General features: G+C 37.8%; 1 protein-coding gene across 1 annotated transcript; it reads left to right on the forward strand.

Moving 5' to 3' along the window:
* Nucleotides 1–11852: 11852 nt before the first annotated feature.
* On the forward strand, nt 11853–19689 carry LOC107784815 (heat shock protein 90-5, chloroplastic). The gene is made up of 19 exons (XM_016605998.2): nt 11853–12321; nt 12875–12948; nt 13333–13458; nt 13528–13621; nt 13736–13819; nt 13908–14051; nt 14383–14499; nt 15090–15134; nt 15248–15328; nt 15458–15562; nt 15659–15799; nt 16773–16865; nt 17033–17110; nt 17215–17469; nt 17822–17924; nt 18138–18312; nt 18426–18531; nt 19107–19196; nt 19296–19689. Exons 1-19 carry the CDS (start codon nt 12043–12045, stop codon nt 19500–19502), a joined length of 2397 nt encoding a protein of 798 aa, XP_016461484.1. The 5' UTR covers nt 11853–12042; the 3' UTR covers nt 19503–19689.
* The last annotated feature ends 413 nt before the right edge of the window (nt 19690–20102 follow it).

The following is a 20102-nucleotide window of genomic DNA, read 5'->3' on the forward strand; positions in this document are numbered from 1 at the left end:
AGTTTCAGGATGAGGTTTGAGCGAGTCCGGATATTTCGGCACTCTAATATTGTTCTACCACTTTCGGGGATGCGGATCGTGCATTTTTGGGCACTGAGGGAAAGGAGGGATGCGGACCGTGCATTTTTGGGTGCTGAGGCGAAGGAGGGACGCAGACCGCAGCAGAATTTCACGGCCGCGCTCAAAATTTTGCGGACCGCGCAATTCTGTCCGCGGCCGCGCTCCGGGAAGTTCTGCAGATCCGCTGGTCCAATTTCGGAAGCCTATATCTTTTGATCTACAAAGACTTTTGAGATGATTTAAAAACAAAAGTTGTAGACCTTCATGTCTAGTTTCCAGAAAGGTAAAGAAGTCATCATTTGGATATTTGTAGAGAATGTTATGGCCAAAATATTAAAGCTTGGCAGTACAACCCCAAGAATTTTGATGACCGCACCATTTTTCGCGACCGCGGGACCTGGGGCGCGGCAGCGCTTGGAATTTCGTGGACCACGGTTGGTGAGTTCAGGTAATGGGCTATATAACCGAGGTTTGGTTTTTTTTTTTTTTTTTGACTTTGAGAGCTCGGTTAGAAACGATTTTTTGTGGGGTTTTCAAGAAATTCATCAGGATAAGTGATTTTAACTCGGATTTGGTTAATATACATGAATATATCAATGATTTCATCACCTGATTAGTACTTTGAGAGGGAAATTTGGGAGAAATTGTAGAAATTTCATAAAACGAATTTTTGGGAGTTGAACACCGATTCGGAGTCGGATTTGAGTGAAATTAGTATGGTTGAACTTGTAATTGAATGGGTTGTCGAATTTTGTAACTTTGTCAGGTTCTGAGACATGGGCCCCACAGGCGATTTTTGAGCTAAATTTCAGATTTTTATGAAAAATTAGCATTTTCTTATGGAATTAATTCCAATGAATTTTATTGACCGAAACGAATTAATTGTGACTAGATTCGAGGAATCAAGAGGCCGGTTTACGAGGCAAGGGCATAGCAGAATATAGAATTTCACACTCTGAGGTAAGTAACAGTTTTAAATTTGGTCCTGAGGGTATGAAACCCCGGAATTGGTATCATGTGATTACTTTGGAGGTGACGCACATGCTAGGTGACGGGCGTGTGTGCGTGCACCGAGGGGATTGTGACTTGATCCGTCCCGTGAGACTGTAAAGTTGAATAACTTGTTGTTAGTGTGCTCTCTATATGTTGTGGAAATTTGACTAGAAACCATGTTTAGACTATATATTGGTAATGTTGGGACCAACAGAGGTTGCGTACTTGTCGAATTGCCTGCTAAATGCTATATGTACTCAGTCTCAGTTTTTACTTGCACATTTTATCTCAGTCTCTATTGCTCATTATTGATGCATCATATCATTGTTGTTTGGGCTGATTTTCATGATTTCTTAGAGCCCGAGAGACTGGAGAGATTTATGACTGAGCAAGGCCGAGGGCCTGATTGTGAGATATATTATACTATAGCACGTGAGTTGGCCGTGCGGATCCTTATATTATACTATAGTACGTGAGTTGGCCGTGCAGCACGTGAGTTGGCCGTGCGGATCCTATATTATACTATAGCACGTGAGTTGGTCATGCAGATCCTTATATTATACTATAGCACATGAGTTGGCCGTGCAGATCCAGATATCTATATTATGGCACGTGAGTTGTCCGTGCAGCATGTGAGTTGTCCGTGCAGCATGTGAGATGTCCGTGCAGATTATAGCGCTTGGGCTGTAGGAGCCCCTCCGGAGTCTGTACACCCCTAGTGAGCTCGTGTACCCATTGATTGTAAGTGTTGAGGGCTGAGAGCCGAGTGATGAGTTGAGTGACTGTTGCTTGAGAGGCTGTACTTGCATTGCATTTGTTGTTGCACTTGGTTGTTATCTGTCATTATTCCGAAATCTCTCGAAGATTTTATATCCGTATTACATGAACTTGAATTGTATAAAATTGATTTGACTTAAACTGTCGGATTTGAAAGCATGTCTATTCTTTGCTGGAATTACTGAAAGTGAATTATAACTGTGTAGCTCTTCATTATCTTCAGTTCCTTAGTTATTATTGTTACTTGCTGAGTTGGTTGTACTCATACTATACCCTGCACTTCGTGTGTAGATCCAGGTGTTCCCGGACATAGAGGGTGTTGATCCTTACACGCGGTTGATTTTCAGGAGATTTTGAGGTAGCTGCCGTGTTTCGCAAACCTTGTCTCTCATTCTTTATTTTCTTGTGTACTGTATTTGGTCTCAGACTATTATAGACCATATTTTTCATACTTGTATTTATATTAGATGCTCATGTAGTTAGTGATACCAAGTTTTGGGAAGTGTTCGTATCAGTATTTTTGGGATTATGTATTGTATTTAAAATATTATATTTTCAGACTTAAAAAAGAATTTGTGGTTCATTGAGATTTTGGGCTTGCCTAGTATTGAGATATGCGCCATCACGACGGGTGAGATTTTGGGTCGTGACAGTTTCCCAAATCTGTGACAAGGGAAACAAAGTGGAATTTGTGTCAAAAATATGCACGGTCACAAATCTTGTGACTGGTGAGGTGGTTCTGGTGGCTAAAAGATACAAAAATATTTATGTTGCTGATTTTGAGTCCTTGCAAAATGGGGATCTCAGTTGTTTGAGCGATGTTGATGATGATGCTGAACTGTGGCACAAAAGATTGGGTCATGCAAGTTTTACGTTGCTCAACAAATTGGTCAAGAAGGGCCTGGTTTGTGGCCTACCCAAGTCAAGCTTCAAGGATCACAAGGTGTGTGATGCAAGTATAAAAGGAAAACAAGCCAGATCGTCCTTCAAATCCAAAAGGAAGTTAGTACCTCAAGGCCACTTGATCTCCTTCATATAGATCTGTGTGGACCTATGGGGGTGCCAAATAGAGGAGGAAAAAAGTACATTTTTGTTATAGTGGACGATTATTCCAGATTCACCTAGACATTGTTTCTTAGAACTAAGGATGAAACCTTTCAAGTATTTGCTGCATTTGTGAAAAAGATCCAGGTGAAGATGAGCCATAATGTAGTATGTATAAGGTCTGATCACGACACAGAATTTGACAATGCTAAATTCGACGAATTCTGGGCTGAAAATGGCATTACTCGTAATTTTTCAGCTCCAAGAACACCTCAACAAAATGGTGTTGTGGAGAGAAAAATAGGACTCTTGAAGACATGGCAAGAACAATGTTGATTGACAGTGGCATTGTAAAAATATTCTGGGCAGAAGCAATCAACACTGCATGCTACTTGGTGAATAGGTGTATGATCAGGTCCCTACTTAACAAAACCCCATATGAACTATTGAACGGGAGAAAACCCAAGGTGACACATTTAAGGACATTTGGCTGCAAATATTTTGTTCTCAACAATGGCAAGGAAGCACTTGGAAAATTCGATACCAAAAGTGATGAAGGAATCTTTCTCGGCTATTCATCACAAAGCAAAGCTTACAAAGTTTACAACAAGAGAACTCAATGTGTTGAGTAAAGCATACATGCGATCTTTGATGAATCTCATCATCTTTGTGGGAAAGATTCACATGATATGTTGATCAAGACAGAGAATAGTAAGTTGTTCCTGGTGAAGTCATAGACATGGCAAATGGTAAGCCTGACCTGATGAGTCAAGTCAAGGAATCAAATGATGATGGTGTATATGTATATCCAACTGATGTGCAGGAAGTTGGTTCTGCAATCACAACAACTGAAGTTGAGAACAAAGTTGTTGATGCTGTCCAAAGAACCCCACATACTGAGCTAAGAAGCGGAACCAAGGATCACGTTCAGAAATACCTAGACCCACTCAAAATGAGATTTAGGTGTCTAACTGGAAGCACAAAAGTTCACACCCTCTTAAAAATGTGATCTATCCTCTTAACTCAGGGATTCAAACGAGGTCAAAGTCAAGAAATGCGCTTGCCTTCTCATCCTTTCTTTCTCAAATTGAGCCCAAAAATATCAAGGAAGTATTCAAAGATGCTGATTGAATTACGGCGATGCAAAAAGACCTCCATCAATTTGAGAGGAACAATACATGGCACCTGGATCCTCGACCTAGTGATAGAACTATTATAGGAACCAAATGGGTATTCAAAAACAAGCTTGATGAGGTTAGGAACACAACAAGGAACAAGGCAAGGTTGGTAGTTCAAGGGTACAATCAAGAAGAAGTGATTGACTATGATGAAACTTTTGCCCAGTTCCTCGAATGGAGGCCATCAGAACCTTTATTGCATTTGCTTCTCATATGGAATTCAAATTGTTGTAAATGGATGTCAAAAGTGCATTTCTGAATGGCTTTCTAAAAGAAGAAGTCTTCGTCAAGGAACCTCCTGACTTCGAATGTCATGAGCATCCTAAGCATATTTTCAAACTCGACAAGGCCTTATATGGGTTGAAGCAGGCTCCTCGCGCATGGTATGAAAGGTTGTCCAAATTTCTCCTAGAAAATGGCTTTACAAGAGAAAAAATTGACAATACCTTATTTTTGAAGAAACGAGGGAGGAACCTGCTTATTGTGCAAGTTTATGTTGACGACATCATCATTGGTGCAACAAATGATTCTCTGTGTGAGGAGTTTACAAAGCTCATGGGAAGTGAGTTTGAAATGAGCATGATGGGGGAATTGAATTTCTTCTTAGGCATGCAAGTCAAGCAAACTCCTAAGGGCATAATGATAAGTCAGTAGAAGTACATCAAAGAGCTTCTGAAAAGATTTGAAATGGAAAGCTCAAAAGTCATTGACACTCCTATTACCACTACCACTTGACTGGACATGGATGAACCCGGTTCCCCTATGAACAAGACCATGTACAGAGATATCATTGGGTCACTCTTCTATCTCAAAGCAAGCAGACCAGATATTGTTTTTAGTGTGGGACTATGTGCCAGGTTTCAATCAAATCCAAAGGAATCTCATCTGAAGGCTGCCAAGAGAATCGTGAGGTATCTAAAGGGAACGCAAGACCTGGTTCTCTACTACCCCTCAGGAGACAACTTCGACTTGATTGGGTATGCTGATATTGATTATGCTGGTTATTTGGTGGACAGGAAAAGCACTTCCGGCATGGCACACTTTCTGGGTTTGTGTCTAATTTCATGGGGTACAAGAAAACAAAATTTAGTGGCTCTTTCAATTGTATAAGCTGAATATGTAGTGGCTGCCTCTTATTGTGCTCAACTGCTGTGGATCAAGCAGCAACTAGAAGATTTTGGTATGTTTCTGATTGTGTGCCGTTACCATGTAACAACACCAGTGCTATCAACATGGCAAAAAACCTAGTTCAACATAAGAGAACAAAGCACATTGATGTGTGACATCATTTTCTCAGAGACAATATTGAAAAGGGGCTTATCTGCATGAAGTTCTGCAACACAGAAGAACAAATCGCACACATCTACACCAAAGCACTAAGCAGAGAGTACTTTGAAAAGAATTGTCTTGCACTAGGGTTGATAAAATCAAGTTGAGGACCTGGTCCCTCGATGATTGGCTATGAAACAAATATACAAGTGAAATTGCTAAAAAGTGTTTTCTGACAAGGTTTAACTCATTTCTATACCATTACAGGTAGACATGCATGACGATTACAGAGCAAACAAGGAGCTAATGTATTGCATCTTCGCAAAAGGATGAGGATCACATTTACAAAATCAGTCAAGGAATCTAGTTCCTGCGACACAGGTTAGTAGTTCCTTTTGTACTCTCACGCACAACTTTTTAAACGATTAAAAAGGGTGCCGTGTCATTAAATTGTTAGCTTCTTTGTTTTGGGAACCCAAGCGTCCTACCCGTTACAAAATGACTCATCTACCCAAAAAATCAATACCTATTCCCAACCGGCCCCTCACCCTCTTTTAATAAACCAAACTCGTCACTCTTACAATTGTTCACATAAAAAGCTAAAATTTCCCTTTTTCTCTCAACAATCAAACACTCTCTTCTTTCATAAACTCTTATTACACCCTATAATGTCTGAGAATATCGAAGCCTCAAATGTCCCCAGTATCCTCCCCACTTTATCTTAATCTCTTGAAGCACCAGTGATAGAGTCTACGCACTTTACGCCACCCAATCCAAACTCTAAGCAAGATTCCCAACCACACACTACCTCTTCTCCACCCCAATCAAGTTCTGGTTCTCATCGAAGTCGCAGAACTTCAAATCCCAAGAGGTTTGTGGCTATGACCTCTCCATCTGCCTCACCAGAAAAAATGGCTGAGAGGGAAAACGTAGAGGGAGAAGAACATCATGAAGTTTCCAGTTTGCATTTAGAAGAGTGTTCTGAGGCACAACAAAGTATGGTTATCACAATGACTACCCCAAGTCTCAATTTGAATGCTGCATATCTTACATGTAATAATTCTTTTGTGCCTTCTGAGTTTCCTTTGGGGTTAGAAGAACAAGAGGCCACAAAAAATATGTTGTCAATAACTGCCGAGAGGTGTATGGATGGTTTCTATGAAGGTGTGTCTGAAACCAATGGGTCTCAGGGGGAAGGTTAGAGTCTACAAGAAGAAGGTAGGGAATTGATGCCTATCAAAAATTTGGCACCTAAGAGTACTACTGGTGAACCACTCGAGGGACCTAATCCCTCCGCCCAAGAGGAGCCCTCTGCTCCTACTTGGGATGAAACCCTCATGTTCATCAAAAAAACAAACCCAGGTCAGTATTGATCTCGCTCCCTCTCCTCATTTCTATGCTGAGCCATTTGCCATTGTTGCTCCGAGATGAGACCTCTGTCTGAGGAGGAGAATGAGGGTAGTGAAGAAGACTATGATAATGTTGATCTTGCAAGCTTTATTAGTGCTAGGAGTAGCAGTGCAACTCCTAAAACATCCACTCCTAAAAGTCCTACTACTAGGCTGAAACAGAAGGAGGCTTTTGAGTCAGCTCTGAAGAAAAGTAAGAAATAAAAGAATAGTAGAAGGTTTGTGAAGGGTGGAAAGTTAGTACATGAAGAGGGTGGTGCATACAACTCTTATTATGGACATTGATGATTAAGTGAATGAGGAACCCAGTCCCTTAATCCGTAAATCCTCCAAGAAACCTGTAGTTCAAAGTTCTAGAAAAGAGTCATCTGTGAAAGTGATGGAAGTTATTAATGTTGAAGTGGGCGAGTCTGGAGAAAAAGTGGATGAGGGGTCTGTTAAGAACGTGTTTGAGAAATCTGTGTCTGAGAAGCCTACAAAGAAAGCTAAAAGTGTGAGAAAATCAATGAAACGGAAGGCTAGTGCCAATGATGGACCTGGTTCCTCAAAAAAGGACCAAGGTGAGGGTGGCTAAGAATGAAGGAAGGGAAAACCTGAGAAATCAGAAAGTGTTGTGGGGCAGAACATTTGCCCCTGATATTCTCGCCATGCCAGGAATTCGCCAGCTGGTTGATATATGTGACTTTTAACAGTGGACACCATTGTTCACAAATGAGAGTCCTACAATATATGAGGTCGAAGTGCGCAATTTTTATGTTGATTTTTTTCACAGTTGAGGATGATAACATCTGTATGAAAGTGAATGTGGTTGATTTTGTGTTGGATGAAGCTGTGTTGGGAACCATCTTGGGTGTGCCTACTAATGGAATATCCTCTATTGAGAGGACTTGTTCGTCAAACTTCAGAAATGCCATTATGAAGGATGATGCAGTGTAGCAGGGGGAACAGGTACACAAGAAGGCCCTCATTCCAGTGTACCGACTGCTATTCGAAATGGTGAACAAGGTGTTGCACCCTCGTGCAGAAAGATGTTCTATTACTTCACGAGTAGACTTGTTCCTTATGGAAGCACTGGAAGCATACTCCACTATGGGTTTCTTCTCACAAAAGTTTTTAAGTTCTTCAAAGTTCCCCTGGGAAAGGCCACCATGGGTACTCGCAAGCAAAGTTTCTCCAAAACCACCTCGGAAGAGTGTGAGTATATCGATAAGAAATGAGGGGTTGACAACAATTCCACTATCTCTCAACTGATTGAAGCTCAGAATATCACTAATGAAGAGATCATGAAGTTGAAGGGAAGGAATGTTATCCTTGATGGTCAGATCAGTCAAGCCCAAGAGGCACCTGGTTCCAGTAGCTCACAAAGCGCAGAGGTTGCTCGCCTGACCAAAGAAAATGTTAATCTCAAGAAACAGGTCGAGGACCTAAAGGAAAGGTTGCTCAACGAGCAAGGGTCTGCAAATGCTCGAATGGATATCCTCCTTAGAACTCTTACCTCTTCATCTCTGCCTCCCTCTTCCAGTGCTCCTTATAGTCATTCCCTTCCCAGTGTCAAGTTTAAGTTCAAGTTGTTTCTATTTCCTATTTTTGCTTATGGTTGATGACTGGTACCTCTTTTTTGCTGTTTTTTATTTTGTGTTGATTATGTAACAATGGAACCACTCCTTGTTTATTTCCAAAATTAATGCATTTATCGTCCTTTTGTTGTGCATATCTTGTTCTTCTGCTATGTTTTTAGTCATGATTGTATGCACACATGTGGCATTAGTTAACCAGGCTAGACTTCTTTTTGCTTGTTGATTGTGCCTAATCTTTTTATGATGACAAAAGGGGAAAAAGTAATTGAGGGGGAACATGCACATGCTCAGGGGAATTTATTAATTGAGGGGGATCAAGAGGGGAAACAACACAGGCTCATGGGGAATTTCAATTACAAGTTTGTCATCATCAACAAGGGAAAAATTGATAAGGTTATGTGGCATGCTATGTTTTGATGATTTGGCAAACTTAATGTTAAGAACCATATGGGGAACCTGTTTCACATCCTCTGAGTGCTCAAAGATCAACAAGTCTCAAGTATGGGACATGCTCCAACTTTCAGAGTCCAAGAAACACCAGAGGGAACAGATCGACATCAGTTCCCTTGCTGACAATACCAGTCAACTCCCCACAGCTGTAAAGTGACTACAATTGTTCCTCTGCACACACACAACCGTGCAAATAGTAAAGCAATCACTTTATAAGGAATGTCTTTGTACCAAGCATGCTTGCATCATTCAAGTGATGTCACTTATGTAATATTAACATGAAGCAAAGCAAAAATAATACACTTGCACACTCAGAATCGATCAAGCTCTCTCTCAAGTGTATTGCCCACTTGCAAGTGACATTCAAGGCGTCAAGAACAAAGAGCAACATAACGAAGGACCAGTTTCCTGCATTGAGACATCATATGTCCTTAGTCGTGTAGTACCTTTGTCAAAACAATTTACTTATAATTCTTACTTAGCTTAGTTAGAAGCATTGTGTAGGAAACTCTTGTAAAATCATAAACCATACGTTTGTGTCTTGGCTAGAGTTAGTCGAGTTGTAAGCTTTGTAATAAAGTTATTACAAAGGGGCTTGTAATAGAGTTGTACAAATTAGTGAGGGATTAAGAAGTTAATTCCTAGGTTATAACAGTTTGTAATATGAAGTTTGCTTAGTAGTGAAGTTGAAATCCTACAAGGCTAAGTCGTGGTTTTTAATCTCGTGAGTTGAGAGTTTTCCACATAAAACTCTATTGTGTTATTTACTTACTGTTGTGTGCGTGCGTTCTGTGAAAACTGGTAGAGAACGTGATTTTTTATATAGTTTGGTAGACTCTTAGTTTCTATCAGAATCCCACACCACTTGGGTGGGAGGCTATTTGTCTCCTTATATGATATTAAACAATCCTCACCTCTTGAGCTAGATTTTGGATTGAGGTACGCACGAGGTCCATTTGTTTATCATGGTATCATAACCACATTCACTCATTTGTTATTTCACTAGAATTTCTGCTCACCTATTCTTGGTAAAAAGAGACTAATTAACTGTTGATCATATACTTTTTAATGCAGAAAGCCTGAAACTTGTCTTACTGGCACGGACTCTTGATTCTTGAAAGGTATTTTCTTGTGCATGTTGGACTGTTGGTCAAGACGTTATTCATTAGGTTCGAGAGCATCTTTGGGGGAGCAAGAGATGGTAAATGATCCTTGAGGTTATCACAAAGTTTAATTACAGAAAATATGTCAAGAGCAAAGCTAGCAAATGGAACTCGCTCTCTTCATCTAGTTAGCAAATTTAAGAATTTCAAGCATGGTAAAATCAGTGAATCAAAATTTTGTGCAAGTGATGTCGGCTGCGGTTGCCCATTATCACCACTTGACTTGTATGTCGGTTTGAATATGAATTTGTAGAGGTTCTATGATTTTAATTCTTATACCAAAAAGCCTTAAAAAGACTTGTCATAAAGTTTTAAAAAGGAAATAAAAAGGAATTAAATTCTACATTGTGTACAAACAGATACAAGGTTCTTCACTTAAAGTTGCAAGCAATTAAACAGATAATGGATGGCCGATAGTTTGAACATAAACAACCAGGAACCATAGGCGGATCCAGGATTTAGAGGCTCCGGGTGCCAAATTTTTTAAACGTAGTCATATTACAATTTACATTGTCTAATATGGTATAAATTTAATCGGCTTGGTCTATTTGGGTTTCGGTTCGGGTTATTCGTCTTTTGAGTTAATATAAACAAATCGATCGAGCAAAAAGATTACGTAATAATTATGATAACTTGAAAAAAAAAAACATAAAAATTCAACTGAATTATGCATTTTGTACAAGAAAAAAATTCGTTATCACTTTATATTTAGATACTTAAGGCAAAACTTGTACTAATAAGCACTCTAAATATTAAGTAAGTTTACTGACATTTTTCAATAAATATTTTTCATAAAAATTAACTCACTCGATATTATATACAATTGTCCTACTCTAGAGCAATCTGACAAAATAATAAACTTTCATCATTGATTAAAACAATAACTTATTCAAGGATTCTTTTTTTTAATTTTTTTTTGGTTTCTGCAATTAGATTTTCAGAGTTGTGGTCCTGGAGAAAACAATTAATTTTTCTTTATCTATTGATAAATCACGGAGGAGTTAGGAAAGTGCAACAATGGAGATTTCTTTGAAAAAATATAAACTAATAAGATCAAAGAAAAAGTCAATATGACCTATTAATAAACAAAAAAGAGCAATTAAGTAAATAGAAAGAAGAAACAAAGGATCCTCCTTTAATTGTCTTAAATGCACCAAACAAAAGCTTTTAAACAAGTGAGCTAGGCTAGATTCAAACCCCCCGCCATTTGGGTGAAAGTGGCAATACCTTGCGAGTGGCACCTTGAGCGTTTTTGTTACTAAGGGTGCCACTTAAAGTATTTGTATACATTCCTTCTATATATACATGCATGTATACATACTATTGCATAATTTCGACCAAAACTTACGGGTGGCGTACCATCCTGTCTCTTGCACGTAGATCCGCCCCTACCGAAACCATGGAATGGATCCTCATGTTTCACATTACTGTAATCTAAATCATTTTAATACGTATTGGTCCCTTATGTTTGTCAAAAAGCTCATTTTAGGACCCCATAACTTTTTCCTTTAAACTAGTGAATAAATCGTTTCTATCATTATACAATGTTAAATTATGCAATAAATATTTCATGAAAATCATTAGTCATAATTAGTTCACATAAATTTTAATATGCAATGTCTAACTCCTAACACGAGCATTGAATTATACAAAAAGTATTATTTTCAGTACAACAACAAATACAGTATAAGAGTAATGTGTACGCAGATTTTACCCCACCTAAAAGATAGAATGGTTGTTTTTGACATATACTCGACTCACGAAAAATAATTAAAAAATAAAATAAAATAAATCATAGCACAAAGCAGTAACAATAATTTTAATTATATTTTCGATACAAATAATTAAAATTAACATAACAGGATATTGTAATTGCTGACATGGCAGCATCCTCACCTTATAATTCCCCACACACAAACTTCCAAACTAACCCCCCCAATTATATTTCCAGTTCTAGAACATTCCTCTTTTTTCCCCTTAAACCCCCTTCTTCACACTTACAGGGTTTTTACACAAACCCTCAAGAATTCTTGCCCCATCTTCACACCCTTTATCCACACACACACAAACACACAAAACACACACTGAAAAACTCAATAGAAACACCAAATAGGTTTAGCTAATGGCCCCGGTAGTTAGCAGGAGTTTGACCTCTGCTTCTATGGCGTCAGTGCCTTATTCCCCTTCTATTGTATTGGGGAGTGGTAATATCAATAGGGTCTGTCTTAAAAATACTTTTTTGCCTAAAAATAACATAAAGAATGGATTTTTACAATCTGGGTTGAAGTGGAAATTACAAGAAAAGAGGGACAGTAGAGTAGTGGTTAGATGTGAGGCTTCTGCTGTAGCTGAAAAAGAAGCTTCTGAAAGTCCTGGAGAGACTCGTGAGTATCAGGCTGAGGTGGGGTTTTTATTTTCTTGAGTAAAGTTTAAGTTTTAGTTTGTATTTTTCAGTTTTTAGTTGTATTGGGTGGATTTGGATTATACATGAATTTTGGCTAGTTATAATGTTATGAATTTTGTATTCGCATAATATTGGCATGAGATAAGTTTGAATGGAGTAACGTGGTCCGTGATGATTTAGCCGACCCCAATTTTGTTCGGGATTGTTTGGGACCGAGACATAGTAGTAGTAGTAGTAGTTGTTGTTTTCTAATATCATGAATTTTCAAAACATTGAATGGATGCATGCATAATGTCATTTCCAGCCAGTTTGTTATTGTAGTATAGTTGAATGAAGAGGAATTGGCAGTTAGAATTTAGATGGTCCTTTTTAGCAATAAGGAAATCAATCTATGAAATGTTGTGGTTTCCAACATATTAAAGATTTAATCTTTAGTTAATTTTAGGAGTTCATGAATTCCCAATATAATTTAGCTTAAAGTCCTTTGTCCATAATTGTTTCTCTAACTCTTTTATTCAGATGTTAAAACTTAGAATATTGTTTTTTGCAGGTCAGTCGCCTATTAGACTTGATTGTTCACAGTCTTTATAGTCACAAGGAGGTTTTCTTGCGAGAGCTTGTGAGGTGAGGACATCTCTCTCCTTCTTTTCTTTTCCCAAGTGGCGAAACGTTTGAATACTACTTCATTGTTTTCTTGATAAAATCAACAATTGTTGATCGTGTAACGTTATGCATTAAAAGTTACTGCTTGTAGTCGGCATTGACATCATGATGCATGTTTGTGTCAAAAGCCATCTATTTGTCATAGATTAAGTGTCTTATTTTCTTACTTGCTGTTGTTATCTGACTCTCGCCATTACCAAAAGATTGTTTCTTTTTTTATTCATAGGGTTCTTTTTTTTTTTCCAATGCACTAGCAAGTCTTTAGGATGCTTTGTAATTGTTTTTAAAATTTTCCTCTTGTCCTTTTATGTGCTATTGCTGACTTTGGCTTCTTCTTTTGGACAGTAATGCTAGTGATGCTCTCGATAAGTTGAGGTTTCTGAGTTTGACGGAGCCTTCTTTACTTGGGGATTCTGGTGAGCTAGAGATTCGCATCAAGCCTGATCCAGACAATGGGACTATTACCATAACGTATGTGGCTTATTATTTAGCTGCATTAATGTTTTCCTTTGAAAAAGGACTAATTAATTGATAATGCAGAGATACTGGTATTGGAATGACTAAGGAGGAGCTCATAGACTGTCTCGGGACTATTGCCCAAAGTGGTACCTCAAAATTCTTAAAGGCACTTAAGGTACTATAGGGTATCTTCATGTAGTGGAGTAACTTCACAAGGTCTCTGACGTTGGTTGTTAATTTGTGATTTGAAGTCATTGTCTCTAAGAATTATGCCGTTCTCCTTTTGTAGGAAAACAAAGATCTTGGAGCTGACAATGGATTGATTGGTCAGTTTGGTGTTGGTTTCTATTCTGCATTTCTGGTTGCTCAAAAGGTAGCTGTTCATTCTATATGTTTTTTTCAAAAAATAGCCTCTGCATTTCCACTGATTTTGTTATCTTTTGATCTTTTTGTACAATCAGGTCGTAGTATCCACAAAGAGCCCAAGGTCAGATAAACAGTATGTTTGGGAGTCGGTGGCTGACAGTAGCTCATATGTCATCAGAGAGGAAACTAATCCTGAAAACCTTCTATCTCGAGGAACACAAATTACACTTTATTTGAGGGTACTGCAGTACTTCTGCGCCTTTCTCTTGGTGTCTTTGCTCCTGAACCCCCCGGGTTTGGCATGTGCTAGTGTCGATATTTTATTTAGATTCATCTCCTAATTTTATTCAACTATAGACCATTATAACAAAGTAAAGATAAATTCATAATATTCATCACTGACCATGTCATCTGATGTCTTCTCTGCATGATAATGGGTTGAGAATTGTAAGACCATCATAGCATTGTGATATATTTTCTTCCCTGTATTAAGAAGGATCAGTAGAGAGCATTGAGAACAGTTTTGTTTCCTATTGTGGATGCATTCTGATAGGCTATCATCTTTTGTAGGACGATGACAAATATGAGTACTCGGAGCCCAAGAAGATCCAGGATTTGGTGAAGAATTATTCACAGTTTATTTCTTTTCCAATTTACACATGGCAGGAGAAATCAAGAACAATTGAGGTAAGTTTCTTGTATGTTCTAAAGCTGTTTTAACCTTATCTCATCTATTTTCTTGGTGTTTGAGAAATTGTTTGTGGTTTCAGCTAATGGGTACTTTCCTGTTCATGAATATATTTTCCAGAGCTTTAGATATTTAATGCCCTCTTTCTATAACCTTATGAAAAGATCATCCATACTACTACTCTTATTAGCAAAGCTACCTCAGCACTTATTTTGATGATGTGAAGGGGGATCAGATAAATTTCTAATTTTGAGACCTTTAGAAGTTTTCACGTTCGAAAAACCATTGCCAGGGGCAGATAGCGGGGGCCAGTTGGTGCTTAGAAAATTGATACACTTGCATCTTTTATACAATATACTTCTTATAAAAAAAGTTAGAGGTTGTGGTACTGCTTGTGTTATGATTAAGATGAGTATGTCTGATTTGCATTTTCATGTGATAACTTTGTTGTTGTTGTTGTTCTTGTTGTTATTAATATTATTATTGTTATTAATATTAGGGGATGTGAGGGGGTTTCAACTCGTTATCCAATGCTAGTTTCTATTCACCTATCCTTATGGTCCTAATTTTCAATGGTAAATTTCGACAGGTAGAGGAAGAGGAAGAACCAAAGGAAGGAGAAGAAAAAACAGAGGTGATGGTTTCAGACTTATTTGCTTACAGTGTATTATCTTCAGTGTGTGTCTATACCTCTCAGTTTATTGATGGCAATGGGGTTCTTGTTTCCTTTTTCTTTTATAATGACAGGAAGAAAAGAAAAAGACAAAGAAGACCAAAACTGAGAAGTACTGGGATTGGGAGTTGACAAATGAGACAAAACCTATATGGGTGAGTTATTGGCTACAATGAGAAGCCTGTGTGTTCTTGATGTTGTATTCCTATTTTGATGCGTGATATATGTTTTAATGGTTATTCTAACTAGGAAAATCCTTTTTTCCTCATAATAATAAATTGTAGATGCGGAATCCAAAAGAAGTCGAGAAAGAACAGTACCAGGAATTCTACAAGAAAACTTTTAATGAGTTCTTGGATCCACTTACCTACACTCACTTCACTACAGAGGTATTCACTTCTCATATTGGATTGATGACTTGTCATTTTGTCGGGTTTTAAAACTGGTATTTTAATTTTGATATTACAATTTGTCAATTTGTGCAGGGTGAGGTGGAGTTTAGAAGTGTCCTGTATATACCTGGAATGGCTCCTCTTAACAATGAAGATGTCATAAATCCCAAGACTAAGAACATACGCTTGCATGTGAAGCGTGTCTTTATTTCTGATGATTTTGATGGAGAGTTGGTGAGTTCTACGTTTAGCTCTATTTGCAAATTGTAAAGGAGATGTCATGAGAATTAATATGTATTTCTTGTTTCATTATGTAGTTTCTCATACATGGTAGTTGTGTTTCTTTATATGACCCTCCATTATCGGCATTGCTCTGGATGGTCAAATGGTCCTGCTATATTATTTGTGTGGAACTCTTTAGAATAAGCTTCTGATGTCACTTCAACTTGTGTGTTATTCATTGGTTTGCTTCACCAGGCCATATCAAGAACTTAAATTTGATTATAATAACTGGTAAAATGTCAAACTAATGGAACAAGCCAAATAATCAACAATAAGCAGTTTTTTCATTTTCCTGATAATAATGATTAGTTGGTCTTTTAGTTTTGTTGTCTTTCCTGTTTTCTATTAGACATTGTTGCTTTATCAAATGAGTTACTAGTTTTATGAGTCACTAGTTTTTGTACTTTGTGGGTTCAAATCAGCACAAAATTTTAGGCACATACAAGGGCAATTAGGCAACTGATTCTCAGATCCTGTTTGTTTTGTACTTCTGCACCAACTGCCTGAGAACATGTTGCTTCGTGTGAAGGAGGTTGTCACATGAACCCCTTCTGTCTGGTGTTTGGACGGCTGTGTTGTGGTTTCTAAGTTCTGCTTTTCTATCCCCTGCAAAGTATATATCTGCAGTAGCGGTCGTACTGAGGCCCATTTGTAAGACGGTCATCAGGGACGAACAATCGACTAAACGAACTCATAGTCTCTCATTCTTTGAGCTACCTATTTGACATTAATATGCACGTGAAGAGAAGTGAGGTTTTCGAATCACGTTCAACAAGTGTACTGCAGAATAAAAGAATGATGTGTGTTTAGTGGTTGAAGAAGAGATTGTGCTGTTCTAAATTGACTTTTGAGTGCCTTTGGTTGCCAATTAGGGTGCAATCTAGTGGCTTTTATCAGTTGATGCTAATTTCTGTGCATTTTTCAGTTTCCGAGGTACCTGAGCTTTGTTAAAGGAGTGGTGGACTCAGATGACCTTCCTCTTAACGTTTCACGAGAAATTCTGCAAGAGAGCCGAATTGTAAGAACAAACTTTCGTGCTTCAATGAATTACATTTTATATCTCAATTGTATCCTTGTTGCGCAGTTTGCAATATGGTCAATTACTCAAGCTGCCCTTTGCAGTTTGATTGAAAAGGAAAATTTTCTTTTCTTAGATTAAGACACGTTTATGTTATTTCATCCCAGGTTCGGATAATGAGAAAGAGACTAGTGAGAAAAGCATTCGACATGATTCAGGATCTCTCTGAAAGTGAGAACAAGGAGGTAAAATGTCATCAAAGCTTTCTTTACCTTTGTAGTTTCCTTTGGTTCCTTATCAAAAAATAATTTTCTTTGAATTCTGTAAGAGCGCTGCTATTTTGTTACAGGATTACAAGAAATTCTGGGAGAACTTTGGTAAATTTGTAAAATTGGGATGTATTGAAGACACTGGTAATCACAAACGAATAACCCCATTACTGAGATTTTTCTCTTCCAAGAGCGAAGAGGAGTTGATAAGCTTAGATGACTATGTTGAGAACATGGGCGAAAACCAGAAGGCTATTTACTATTTGGCTACTGATAGCTTACAGAGTGCCAGAACTGCTCCTTTCTTGGAGAAGTTGGTTCAGAAAGGTATTGAGGTATGTACTTCATCCCCCCAAAAATGGAACAAAAACGGAGGTGTATATGTGTATATCACAAGAAGTTGCACGAGTCCTGCTTTTGAACTTGTCAATCTATTTCTAGATAGAGCAAAAAAGAACCTGTGGCCAGTACATTCTCCCTATATGGTACTAAAACAACACATAATTTCAACTCTTATCTTAATCTGCATGACATGTCGTAGTAGGATGTCCAATGGAAGACAAAAACATGCATTTAAGGGGGAAGCTGTGTCGTAGAATCACCTTATCTGGCTTAAGTTCTCACTAGAATACCCTCTCTTTGTACACTCTTCTGACATTTGCTTGTGTTGCTGTGAGTGTGATATAGGTGTTGTACCTTGTCGAACCAATAGATGAGGTGGCTATCCAGAATCTACAAACATACAAGGAAAAGAAGTTCGTTGACATAAGCAAAGAGGACCTAGAGCTTGGTAAGCTCAATTTTTCTCACATTGACTGGGAATTCAGTATAGAAATTCTTTCTTTTCTATATTTTCTGCCTTTTCTTTTAATTTGTATTTCCCACTCTGTAAACACGCAAATAAACAACAGAAGGGTTATTGGAGAAATAGAAATGAAATGGTCATTGAAGTTTGACCTCTTTCCAGAGTGTTAACATATTTTAATCCCCGTCATTGATTCAGATGATGACGATGAGGTGAAAGAAAGGGAAACCAAGCAAGAGTACAATCTTTTATGTGATTGGATAAAGCAACAATTGGGTGATAAGGTGGCGAAGGTACAAGTTTCGAAGCGTTTAAGCTCATCACCGTGTGTGCTTGTATCTGGAAAGTTCGGTTGGTCTGCCAACATGGAAAGGTCTGTGGGTTATGATTTCTATCTTCTTTTTCTATTCTTTGTCAGTTCATTTAATTTTAGAAATTGCAAGACTATGTGCTGAAGATCTTTGTTTCCCTTTGTGTATGAAATAGGTTGATGAGAGCACAAACATTGGGAGACACTTCAACCCTTGAGTTTATGAGAGGGAGAAGAATATTGGAGGTTAATCCTGATCATCCGATCGTCAAAGACCTAAATGTAAGTTTGCCCTGCTGGAGTTGCATAGGCTAGTTTCTTGGTTTGGACTCTGAGAACAAGTGTTGTGAAATAAAAAAAAAAGGTATCTGAAGTTGTAAGAACTCATTAATGATAAAATATATTGAGCTTATCATTTAGTAATATTTTCTATTAGAAATTAAAAAACAAAATTGAAACAGAAAGTTTATATGGAAACAATTTTACATACACAAATTTGGTAACATGTTGGAATGTTAATTCTGATCATCTGAACTATGATGATCACTTGATGCTCTAGGGAAGATAGTTCTGAGATAGTGTCGTGAAGTTTCACTCATCTAATTCTATTAATTCGTTTAAGAATATTAACCTTTTAAGTTCATAAGATTTTTTTTTATTTTTTAAAATAATAAATGAAGTAGAATGATCAAACGTACAATGATTACTGTGCATTGCTAATAAGAACTGTTTTGCCCCCCATTGTTAAAAGAAAAAACAGTAACTTATTAAAAAAAGAAAAAGAAGAAAAATACAGTAAAATTTGACTAAGAACCCTACGTATTTATCAACCGATGATTTTGTGGAACTTCTTGCAGGCTGCATGCAAGAATGCACCCGACAGTTCTGATGCCAAGCGAGCTGTAGAACTATTGTATGACACAGCATTGATCTCCAGTGGATTTACTGTAAGTACTGTGGAACATACTTTTTTCTTTAATAGAACAAGGATAAGTAAGTTATTTCTACTGAATACATGAATTTTTAACATTGGAAATGGGAAACAGCCTGATAGTCCAACTGAGTTGGGTAACAAGATCTATGAGATGATGGCAATGGCACTTGGAGGAAAATGGGGCAGATCCGAGGAAGACGAGACAGAAACACCAGCAGATACTTCAACAGAATCAGATGCAGGCTCTGCTGAAGTCTCAGAGGCACAAGTCGTCGAGCCATCAGAAGTAAGGACCGAGAGCAACGATTATTGGGAGTGATTTAAAGTGTTGTCATTCTTGTTTAGGCATTCTTTCTGGCATGTCATCAGGAACTTCCAGAAGATTAGAGCATTTTTGGTTTTTTGGAGGGGGTACAAGAATGTTATAGGGGAGAAAATGGAAATTGTATTGAAGAAATTTTGGAATGAATAATCAGTTATAGAATTAGTAAGATTTGGTTGGTTTCCCCCCTCTTGCATTACCATTTACTATGGTCTCACATTGTAAACACAAACCATTATACGAGCACAAAGGTGGCAATATAAAATGCATCATTCTCCTTCTTAAATGTTTTTCACAATCGAAAAATTCCTTAAATCATTAGCGGTGGCAATATAAAATGCGTCATTCTCCTTAAATGTTTTTCATAATCGAAAAATTCCTTAAATCATTAGCGTCCGGTTCAAAGCATGGTGAATAATAGGGTCTGTTTCTCTACCTTTTTGCCTTAAAATTTAGGCTTTTGGTTGCAGCAGAATTTGACACGTTGTGTTCTTATTATTGGACCAAAATCGAGAGTTTTTTGTTTTATAGCTTAAGGCTCACAAATTCTGTAAACGTGTTCCTTTTGGAATGATTCTTACTGCTCGTGTCTGAAAA

This window comes from Nicotiana tabacum, chromosome 24 (genome assembly GCF_000715075.1).
Source record: "Nicotiana tabacum cultivar K326 chromosome 24, ASM71507v2, whole genome shotgun sequence".
Taxonomy (NCBI): Eukaryota; Viridiplantae; Streptophyta; class Magnoliopsida; order Solanales; family Solanaceae; genus Nicotiana; species Nicotiana tabacum.